Here is a 12380-nt window from a genome sequence, read left to right on the forward strand (position 1 = left end):
CACTACTAGATATCAAGTTATACTACAAAGCCACTGTAATCAAAACAGCCTGGTAATGGCACAAAAACAAGCATATAGACCAATGGAACAAAACAGAGACCCCAGAAATCAACCAAAGCCATTATGCTCAATTAATATTTGACAAAAGAGGCAAGAGCATACAACAGAGTTAAGACAGTCTCTTCAATAAATGGTGTTGGGAAAATTGGTCAGGTACATGCAAAAAAATGAAACTAGACCACCAACTTACACCATACACAAGAATAAAATAAAAATGGATAAAAGGCTTAAATGTAAGTTGTGAAACCATAAAAATCCTAGAAGAAACCATAGGCAGCAAAATCTCAGACATTTCTCATAGCAATATGTTTGCCAATACATCTCCTAGGGGAAGGGGAACAAAGGAGAAAATAAACAAGTGGAACTACATCAAAATAAAAAAGCTTCTGCACAGCAAAAGAAACCTTCAGCAAAATGAAAAGGGAGCCCACTGTATGGAAGAACATATTTGCCTATGATACATCTCATAAGGGGTTAATTTCCAAAATATATAAGGAACTCATACAACTTAACAAAAGGAAGACAAACAATCCAATTAATAATGGACAAAGGGCCACAATAGGCACTTCTCCAAAGTGGACATGCAGATGGTCAAGAGACATATGAAAAAATGCTCAAAGTCACTAATCATCAGAGAGATGCAAATTAAAATGACAATGGGGTATCACCTCACACTTGTCAGAATGGCTACCATCAACAAATCAACAAATGACAAGTGCTGGCGAGGATGTGGAGAAAATGGAATCCAAGTACACTGCTGGTGGGAATGCAGACTGGTGTAGCCATTATGGAAAACAGTATGGAGTTTCCTCAAAAAATAAAAATAAAAATGGAACTGCCATTTAACCCAGTGATCCCACTTCTAAGAATATATACTAATAAACCCCAAACACCAGTCAGAAAGACTATATGCATTCCTATGTTCATAACAATTCAATTTACAATAGCTAAGATCTGGAAACAGCCCAAGTTCCCATCAGTAAATGAGAGGATAAAAAAAAAGCTATGGTACATGAAATACTATGCAGCAACAAAAGAGAAGGATCTCTTATCTTTGAGACAGCATGGAGGGACCTGGACAGTATTATGCGAAGTGAAATAAGCCAGAGAAAAAGACAAGTATCACATGTTTCACTCATATGTAGAATCTAAAAACAAAATAAACTGATGAGCAAAATAGATTCAGCAACATAGAAGCATAGAACGGACTGTCGAATCTCAGAGGGAATACAGGGATGGGTGGGCAAATGGGAAGATATTTAAAAAAAAGAAGCCTAGTTTCTTGGGATATATTCCTAGAAGTGGGATTACTGGGTCAAATGGGATTCCATTTTGAGTTTTATACACACACACACACACACACACACACACACACATATATGTATATATATATATATTGATTTCAGAGAGGAAGGGAGAGAGAGAGAGAGAGAGAGAGAGAAACATCAATGATGAGAGAGAACCACTGATTGGCTGCCTCCTGCACACTCCCCACTGGGGATCAAGCCAGCAACCAGGCATGTGCCCTTGACCGGAATCAAACCTGGGACCCTTCAGTCCGCAGGCAGGCTGGTGCTCTATCCACTGAGCAAAACCAGCTAGGGCCATTTTTAGTTTTTTGAGGAAACTCCATACTGTTCTCCACAGTGGCTGCACCAGTCTGCATTCCCACCAGCAGTGCATGAGGGTTCCTTTTTCTCCGCATCCTCACCGGCACTTGTTATTTGTTGATTTGTTGATGATAACCATTCTGACAGGTGTGAGATGGTACCGAATTGTCGTTTTGATTTTCATCTCTTGGACGATTAGTGACTTTGAGCATGTTTTCATATGTCTCTTGGCCTTCCTTATGTCCTCTCTCAAAAAGTATCTGTTTAGGTCCATCGCCCATTTTTTGATTGGGTTGTTTATCTTTCTTTTGTTAAGTTGTATGAGTCCCAAGAAACTAGAAACACCAATCAGAAAGAATATATGCACCCCTATGTTCATAGCGGCAAAATTTACCATAGCTAAGATTTGGAAACAGCCTAAGTGCCCATCGGCAGATGAGTGGATTAAAAAACTGTGGTACATCTACACAATGGAATACTATGCTGTGGTCAAAAAGAAGGAATTCTTACCATTTGCAACAGCATGGATGGAACTGGGGAGCATTATGCTAAGCGAAATAAATCAGTCAGAGAAAGATAAATATCACATGAACTCACTCATTTGTGGAATATAATGAACAACATAAACTGATGAACAAAAACAGATCCAGAGACAGAGAAGCATCAATCAGACCATCAAACCTCAGAGAGAAGGTAGGGGAGGGTAGGGATAAGGGGTAGAGATCAACCAAAGGACTTGTATGCAAGCATATAAGCCTAACAAATGGACACAGATACCAGGGGGGTGAGGGCATGAGTGGGGGGCAGGGGGTAATAGGGGGGATAAGTTCGCATATGTAAATATCTTAATCAATAAAGAAAAAAATAAAAGAAAAGAAAAATAAAAATAAAAAATAATTTAAAAAAGAAGCCTAACTTGTGCCCCTACTCCATTTCATTTTGTGAATGATTTGTTAGGAAGTAACTCTTTCTCAGTTTCCATGCCATCCCTTCAGAATGCTCAGAGGGGAAAATGGCTTAAAACCTAATCTGGTAACAACTGAAAATGTATTTTTTCTTAAGTCCACTTAATTGGTATTAATGATTTTTCCTTTAATATCTTTTTATTTTGCAGTTGTTCAGTAGCACTTGATAACTACAACAAGCTTAATTTATTATTTTATCATCCACTCTTCATTCCCCACATTCAAATAACTGCTCTCTGATAAGGAGTGGGATAGACATCTGTGTAAAAAGAGAGGTTTGGGACTTGCCTAAGACTCCTAACAACCATTTAGAAATCTACATCTAACTTAACTCCTTTTATTTTATTTTATTTTTAATTAAATTTGTTGGGGTGTCATTGGTTAATAAGATTATATAGGTTTCAAGTGTACATTTCTATTTACATGGCCTGCTGAGCCAAAATCAAATCATCTTCCATCATCATATATTTGGCCTCCTTTACCCTTTACTAACTCCCCATCCATCCCCTTCCCTCTGGTAACCACCATACTGTTGTCTGCATCTATGAGTTTCAGTTTTATATCCTACATATGAATGAAATCATATGGTTCTTAGCTTTTTCTGACTGACTTTATTTTGCTTAGCATAATATTCTCGAGGTCCATCCATGTCATAAATGACAGTATTTCATCTTTTCTTATGGCTGAATAGTATTCCATTGAAGAACATTCCTGAGTTAAATCTCTTTAGCTTTAAATCTGCCCTATACTCACATTTGAAAAATAAGTCAAATCCTTTTTTTCCCTTTATCCTTCCACCATTCACCAAACATTTGCATGATTATGAATAATGGTATGCAAGATGTTGATTCAAAGATATCTCCACTCATCAAGGGACAAACATCTAGAAATTTCTGAATAATGATAAACTATATTTCTGTTTCTCAAACCTAATTGCTTCCTGATACTACCTCACAACTAGAAGCCAGTTTTCTTCCCTACATGTGCAAACCTTTCTACTGGAAAATAATTTAAAGGTAAAATAAAAGGTTATCTTTATGGAACTAAGCATTTCTAGGGCCAGCACTAATGAACTTCCAGGGGAGACATGAATATTGGCTACATATAGTCATCAGGTACTCGGGCATGACCCTCTGACCCCAGAGATCTATTCCTATTAGAATCTGGTGGTACACTGGAACCAGCCTCTGTTTTTACCTCTCCAGTGCCATGGGGAAAGGGGAAATTGGGCATAAAGCGCTTAAGAAACCGAAACTCACTAGTGCCAGTGCCAGTGGCTGAGCACATTTCATAGGGACAAGGCTGGGATAAAGATCCATTGGCTCCTCCTTGTACCAGGTGGTTAGGTAAGTTACAGTCATCATAGAAATGCTCTTGAATTGTGATTTTTTCTCTATATTTAATTTTCTGGTAGACGTGTATAATGAAGATCACTGTGACAGAGAGGAGAAAGAGAAAGGAAAGCACAGCCAGAGAAATGACCAAATATTTAGTGGATGGATTTACCATTGTAGGATGCTTGGATGGATCCCGGAACTGCAGATAGGGCTCAGAAAAGCCATCTACCAGCAGGATGTTGAGTGAAGCAGTAGTGGAAAGAACTGGTTGGCCATGATCCTGAACAAGAATGATAAGTTTCTGCATCATGGGGTCTCTCTCAGATATCTGCCGCAATGTACGGATTTCCCCGTTTTGTTGTTGAACAGAGAATAACCCGGGGTCACTGGCCTTAAATAGATGATATGAAAGCCAAGAATTCTGACCCGAGTCACCATCCACAGCCACCACCTTAGTCACCAGGTAGCCTGCCTCTGCAGATCTGGGCACCAGGTCATTGCAGGGCAAGGTGCCATTCTGCAAGGGGTACAAGATCATTGGGCGGTTGTCATTGTCATCCAGGACAACCACTCGGACAGTAACCTGGCTACTCAGTGATGGGAAGCCCCCATCAGTTGCCTTTATCACAAACTGAAAATCTTGAATGGCCTCATAATCCATGGTTCTCAGTGCATAGAGCTTCCCGTTGTCTGAATTTATGGAGATGTAAGCAAAGACTGATAGATCTCCACTTTTTGGAGGCAGCAGAGAATATGTGACTTGGGCATTCTCACCCAAATCTAAATCCTCAGCATGGACTTTGCCAATGAAAACTGCAGGGCTGTTGTTTTCCCGGACAGTCAAGATGTAGGAGTCCTCTCGAAATACTGGGGGGTTGTCATTAATGTCAGATATTAGCACCACTATTACAGTCTCTGTGGACAAATTGGGTGGTCCAGTATCCATGGCAACAAGGGTGATATTATAGCCTGAGACCTCCTCCCGATCCAAGCCTCTGTCAGTGACCAGCGAGTAAGCATTCCGGAACGTAGGTTTGACTGCAAAGGGAAGGTCTTCTCTGAGGAAGCAGGTGATTTTTCCTCCCACTCGAATGTCCCGGTCTCGGATGGAAAAAAGGGCCACTACAGTTTGTAGTGGGGAGTCCTCCGGGAGAGGGCTGGACACAGAGGAGACAGTCACTTCAGGAGGATTGTCATTCACATCCACCACTTCCACCAGGACTTTGCTGTGGGCAGAGAGACCTCCTCCGTCGGTAGCTTGAATGTCAATGTCGTAGGTTTCAATCGCTTCAAAATCTAGGGGCCCTCTCAGTCGAACCTCTCCAGTTTCAGAGTCAATCTGAAATGTCTGGAGAATTGCTTCTGGGTTTTGAGCTAAAGAGTACGTTATCTTCTTGTTGGAGCCCTCGTCCAGGTCTGTGGCAGTCACCGTGACCACCAAAGAACTATTGGCGCTGTTTTCTGGTACCTGCGCGCGGTACACCAGTCTGGAGAACTGGGGCACGTGGTCATTGACGTCCAGGACCTCCACGCGGATGTGGGCGGTGCCAGACTTGGGCGGGGACCCGCCATCCACCGCCGTAATTGTCAAGTTGACTTCAGGGTGCTCCTCTCTGTCCAGGGGTTTATCCAGCACCAGCTCGGCGTATTTAGGCCCGTGGCTGCGGAAGCGAGTGTGCAGGTGGAAATAAGCGTTAGCGCTCAAGGTGTAGTTCTGGAGACCGTTGAGGCCCACGTCCAGATCCTGGGCGCTCTGCAGAGGAAAACGTGAGCCCAGGGGCGTGCTCTCTGGAATCTTCAAAAGCGGCTCCTTGTTTGGGAAAATCGGGGCATTGTCGTTGATATCAAATACCCTGACCTCGGCACGGAAGGACTGCAGGGGCTCCACCAGGACTATTTCAAAGTGCAGAACGCACGGGTCGGCTTTGCCACACAGTGACTCCCGATCCAGTTTCTCCTTCACGAACAGATCCCCTGTCTTGCGGTGGAGCCGGAAGTGCAGTTTGTTGCCCTCGGAAACCAGCCGCGCCCCGCGCGCAGCCAGCTTCCCTACCTCCAGCCCCAGGTCCTTAGCCACATTAGCCACAAACGAACCGCTCTCCATCTCCTCAGCCACCGAATAGCGGATGGTTGCCTCACCCGCCACTGAAATGCACAGAAAAAGGAGAAGAGACCCCACTTGCCTGCTTTGCAAGAGTTTTCTGCGCTCAACCGCCATCCGTTTTCACAAGCGCACTCTGTGCAGCGGCCACCACCTGTTGCGGATAAACTTACACGTCTCTGCAGGTTCCCACCTGTTGCGGATAAACTTACTTCTCTGCAGATTCGTGCAACCGCAGCTCTTGGCTTTGCTGCCCTCTAAGCGCAGCTGAGCCAATGGCTAGCTCAGCCCTGTAAGCTGTTTTGCACCTGGAAGAAAATTTGCACTCCCCAGACTATCGAATGTATTAATAGATATGTTCTCATCCAGAGAGGTTGAAAGTTTGTTGCCAAAGCGACGGCAGACTCGCCTTGTAATTCCCTTTCAGAAGAAAAGTCCTTGGGAATTGAGAAGCCAATGAGGGTTCGCGCTCAAGCTGAAGTCACCGTTTCTGGGAGCCGGCTGGGGCCACTGCAGCAACCTGCAAATAAAGGAATAAGCTACTCCTTACACTGCACTGCACTCCGCCTAGAGACCAAGGGAGAGGCAAAAAGATCTTGCAGTGTCTTCTGGATTCCCAGGCAAATAGGGGAGAATGGTTTTGAGGAAGTGATCAGTAGGACAAGGAAAGGGGACAGACATAGGTTATCTTTGGAACCTGGGTCCAGTAGGTACACGGATAGGGAAATTGGTCAACTACCCTCCTGATTTGCACAAAACACTCAGACATTTAGGAAGCAGTTGGCTTGGCACTTAAATGATCTGATGGCAGTAATATTTATTGTGTGTGGTTTCTATATACTATGTTGAATGATTTACATGCATTATCTAATTTAATCTTTGCAACAACTCTAAGATAGACATTATAATTTCTTTTTTACAGACAGAGAATGTGGGACTGGAGATATTTTAAGATCTTCTACCTAGTAAAGATTAAAGAAGGAACTAATTCAATATTATCTGTCTGCAAAATCTATGCTCTTAATTAATATACTATTCTGCTTGCATTATATATATAATGGATACATTAAATGAAGGCAAATATTTGGCTTTGGATTTTAAAGTAAATGAAACAATAGACTACATATAAATAGGATGTCCCCAAAAATGTATACACACACTTTGATTATTATAAAGGCAGTGTTTGTTAAATGCATTTCATTTTCAAAATTGAGCTATTAGCTGTTAAAGTGTGTGTACACTTTTGGGGACACCCTGTATATCAAGAATGACTTGATATTTGGCAGATTTTTGTAGCAAGTCTCCTTTACAATCATAGGATCATAGAATATTTGAGATGATAAGGCACCTCAGGAAGATGAGGTCCAATCTCTCCCTCCCCCCTTTTTTTACAAATGAAAAACTAAGGCCTAAATGCTGAAATCACTTGCCCAGTTTGTGGCATATAAGAACTAGAACCTGTCTTCTGACACTCTGTCTCATGCTCATCATCAAACGCTTGGTGATTTCCCATTTTGCTCAGTGTTTCCTATGCTAGATGCTATAGAAACAGTTACTGCCACTTAAGATAAGTCTAAACCACATTTCCCAAGTGAGAAAAAAAGTGAATGAAAATGGTGTATATAATGTGTATGACACCCTGACATGAAGAAGTTAACAGTTCCTTCAGTCTCCATTAGCTATTTTAACATCTGTGCATCTCTGTACAGTTTAATTTTGCTCTTCAACTGGATTCCTCTGAATCTTAATCTGTTTGTTAGTCCCTAGGGCACGAAGTAATGCCCTCTTGATGGGATTAAATTCCAAAATATTTTATTTTTTCTCTGAAAACCTGAGGAACTTTAAACATGGTGCTATTTTTGAAGTCCTCATCCTTTCCAGTGAAGGTAGAATGATGGGCACACAGAATAAATCTAAAACCTCTAGGTTGTAATGTCAAGGTCTGTACTCAAAATCTGGATATTGGGAAGAGTGAGTTTTTTGGGAGAACAAAAGATCCATTCCAAAACTATAGTAAGTGCTGACTTTTAAGCTTTTAAGAATATTGTTTTGAAATAATTTAAAGTCACGAGTGCTTACAATGGCCTACGACTTACTCATTAGTTTGGTTTGACCAAACTTTAGTCAGGCTTCTCTTTTCCGCATAGGTCCCTGAATTTTAATTTGCCCCCAAATTAAACAAGCCCTAAAATGCCGAACAGCCCCACTAAATGGCTCATTCCAAGAACTGGCCAACCACAGAAAAAAAATTTCTTGTGAAAGCACCCTGATTATGCCATCTGCTCATGCTATCCCCTTGCTTTACTCCCATACAAAATTTACCCCACCCTATTAAAAAAAACAAAAAACTTTATTTTCTGTTTGATTTTGAGACATTTGCAGATTTTGTGGTCAGAATGTTTTGCTCCTGCCATAGTCTTTTTGAATAGAGCTTCTCCTTACCTAAGTCCTGATTTGCTTATATTTGACAAAATAAGTAATAATAAATTACCATCAGCCCGGCCAGCATGGCTCAGTGGTTGAGCATCAACCTATGATCCAGGAGGTCACAGTTTGATTCCCGGTCGGGCACATGCCCAGGTTGTGGGCTCAATTCCCAGTAGAGGGCATGCAGGAGGCAGCCGATCAATGATTCTCTCTCATCATGAATATTTCTCTCTCTCCCTTCCTCTCTGAAATCAATAAAAATATTTTTAATAATAATAATAAAAGACCATATGGTCTTCACCTAGATTCCCCAATTTTGCTACATTTGTGTACTCTCTTTATTTTTCATATGTACATGTTATTATAATATTTTACATAATATATTATATAGCATATTATACATTATAAACATAGAGATTAGGACTTCAACATATCTTTCTGAAGGACACAATTCAGTCTACTCTGCTAATGTCCCATTGGTCAAAGTAACTCACTTGATAAACACAAAGTCAAAAAGTGGGGAAGTATACTAAACTAAATGTGAGGTCTAAATATATAACATAACCAAACTCAGCATCAATGGGACAGAGAAGTGTACTCCTCCCATAGCAGTTGAGGGGGAGAGTGACTATTTTGAATAATAAATGTGTATTTATACAGTAAGTCCTCATTTAACATTGATAGGTTCTGCAACTTTAAGCAAAAGAGGTTTAAGGAAACCAATTTTGCCAAAGGCTAATTGATATAAATAAGAGTTAAGTTTCTATGGCAGCTCATTAACATTGTAATAAAATGATGTTGAACTGAAAACTATTTTAACATTTAGGTAAAATGTGTAATTTATGTTTATTTATTTACCTTTACATCATAGATTTAAATGCTTCAAGATTGTTCTGCTTATAATTTTGTCACTATTTTCAATATTTTCAGAAAAAAAATACCCTAAACAGAATATTGGAGAATCTCCTCATTTGTTGTTTCTATTATTGTATCAAACTTCAAGTAGTCTTAGAGTTTTAATATTTATGATATTTATTGTTACAGACATATTTATAAACATACTAGTATCTGGAATCCACTTCCATTTTCTTTCATGTATATTCCTTAAGTCTTAAAAAAGCTGTCTATTTTTAGGAGCAGATGTATTTTAAAACATTGAATTCACACCTGCAATTTTAGATTTCACTACTATTTTAGAATTCTATTATTTCATTGTCTTTTCATGCATTTTAAGTTTCTTATTCATTTTTGCAGGAACATGAGGCTTTGGGGGTTTAGACATCTTTCTTAGGCAGCTCAATCTATGGAAGCTGCTCTTGACCAACCATCTGTTGCTTTAAATGACAATGCTTCTTATTGTTTACCATCTGCATGTGCGTGTAATGTTTCTGTCTTCCACAGTAACATAAGAAGCTATAATATAAACCAAAACTACTTACAGGCAAGGTTTATATTACTCTTATTTTAAACAGATGGCTTTAGTGCCTTTATTCCTGCTTATTTGTTTTCCATGTTGACTCTGGTAGACAGATTATAGGTGTCTTTTCCTGAAATCTGACAAGTGTTTGGGAAACTTTCCAATTTAACCAAATGGAGCCTATGTTAGTGTGATAATTCTTTTCCTCATTAAACTCTGACTAATTTCTTTTGTAATTGAAGACAATCCCAATTCAGTACCTAAATTTTATTGAAATTAATATTTAAAAATAATGTTTTATACATTAAAACAAAAATGATAACCATATTTTCTGTGTTAAAATTCAGAGAAGAGTAAATGAGAAAATATAAGAATACTAAATATTAACTGGGTTGGCTAATAAAGCCAACTGTGTTTCCTGGATGGGTCTGTTGTTTTCTGAGCTTGATTAATTTGTTTGTGAAAGAAATTCATTTTACTCTCAATTTGTTAGAATTGGTTTTACACTGTAACTAGCTACATAGCAGTCACTTGTTTCAAAAGATGGAAAGAATGATATTAAACTACTTAGGAAGAATAGGTCACCATGAAAGACATAGAAATTTATGGTCAGTTGAAATTTTGACTTCATGGCTTCTAAAAAATGTACCCAACTTTCCATAGTATTTTTATAACAACAGCATTTGAATGGGCACCTCATTACTTCTTGCTCCTGTTTTTGTTTGTTTGTTTGTTTGTTTGTTTTGTTAAGTATCAAAGGATTTCTACTTATTCAGCAACCTAAGGGTCTCCTTATATGAAGTTAAATTTACATATGTCACAGTGACTTAGTCACCACTGTGTAAAGTAGTGTAAAACAGTGTAAAATACACAAGGTAAAAATAATAAGCATACCATAAATTTCCTATATTTTCAATTATCTGATGGTTTATATACTACTAGTCCTGGAGGAAAAAGAAACATGAGTTTTCCTCCTATAATTCCTGTGACCTCTTACCACTTCCTAAACATAATTACACCTTTTTCCCCTTCCAATAGCTGAAATCAAAGCAGTACTTTCTGCTAAGCTTCCTTGAATTTATTTGGCTAACAAGATAGAACTTCAATAGCATTTCTTTTAATAAAATCTACTCTATGAGTATTTTAATAAATATTTCTAAATGCCTATATATGCAAATACTTTTCCAATACCAATCTGAAAACAAGATGTGTTTGAAGAAATGCTTGGGGAAATTTAAACATATTTGTAAATTATTTTCTTGTGTAGAAATGAGAGAGCTCTCTGAAAATTCTCAATTTCTTTTATATATTTCTGTGGCTTTTAAAAATAGGCATATCTCCCAAAATCTCATCCTGAGGTCCAAGATCCCAAGCCCCTTCAATTATTTCTTCAGAGGTGTCAATCCAAAATCCTTTTTGAACTTTATCAAAAGCACTTTTCTTATCTACCACCAGGTGGCAGGTGGATCCACTTTTTGGAACGCTGCTCAGACCCCGCCCTACCGGAAGTTGTCATGTAAAGGAACTCTCTGGCCACGCCTAGAGTTCAGCACCCCAGATGCGGACAGCGACACCGCCCCAGTTTAGTCCCATGACTCGCTGCAGAGATTTTCACCTGACAAAGGAACTGGCCAATACCAGCGGGTCCCAAGAGCGCGTGACCGACTAATTTACAATGCCAGATATCGAGGGGGGTGAGAACCCCTTGATTCGGGACATTTAGGCTTGCAGGGGAACCAGCTGATATTAAATAATGTTCCAAATTTCAAAATTCTGATTTTTCACTCTCTCCCTACCCGCCGGATTCTAAGTGCATTTTTGTAAATGCTGTCTTGCTGTGCGACAGACGGTAGATTAACCAACCTCGATGTGTTGGTTTATTCCGACAAAATGCGTAAGACAGCAAAGGCGGTACAAAAGTCTGTGTGAGTTATGGCGACCAGTCCCTCCTCTTGCACAAAGCTGCTTGTCAGATCTCCTAAGAAACCGGCATGAGGACAGCCTTCTTTTGCTGCATTGTTTTTCAATTAATTAGTCTCGAACACAAAACCAGCAGCTGTTTTTGCTCGCACCGAATTACTGTTTCAGGCAAAGAGATTGATTGGGCTGAAGCACAAGTGTGGTCTGGAAGTGACGGTTCAGGTATCATTTTCCAGTTGCCTAGCAACAAATCAGACAAAAATAGCATGTTTGCGGGTTTTAATTCCCATTGTAGAACAGCAAAAACCCAAGAGCAAATGAAAATGGGCTTGGGACAACGTAACATATTAACGGGACTAGGTATTAGAATAAGAATCTAACTAAACCTCAGTGGTTGGGCAGCAGATAGTACTAAGGGAAACTAGTGGCTATTTAAGATGGACAAATAGGCTACATTAAGCTGAGTTTCAGCTGTAATTTATCCGTGTTATCCGATTGCTTTCTTTCCCACTTTGTATTAGCGGCGATAATTCGGGTATTTAA

General features: G+C 39.7%; 2 protein-coding genes across 2 annotated transcripts in view; both read right to left on the reverse strand.

The window, feature by feature from the left end:
* LOC308250372 (protocadherin gamma-C4) overlaps positions 1-12380 on the reverse strand; it is a gene marked incomplete at its 5' end in the record, with an annotated part of 563663 nt that overhangs the window by 339080 nt on the left and 212203 nt on the right. The window lies entirely within an intron of this gene.
* Positions 3734-6190, reverse strand: PCDHB1 (protocadherin beta 1; the record flags this gene model as incomplete). Its single annotated transcript, XM_080672950.1, has 1 exon — positions 3734-6190. One exon carries the CDS (start codon positions 6188-6190, stop codon positions 3734-3736), a length of 2457 nt encoding a protein of 818 aa, XP_080529076.1.

This window comes from Plecotus auritus (assembly GCF_963455305.1).
Source record: "Plecotus auritus genome assembly, chromosome: 6".
In the NCBI taxonomy this organism is placed as follows: Eukaryota; Metazoa; Chordata; class Mammalia; order Chiroptera; family Vespertilionidae; genus Plecotus; species Plecotus auritus.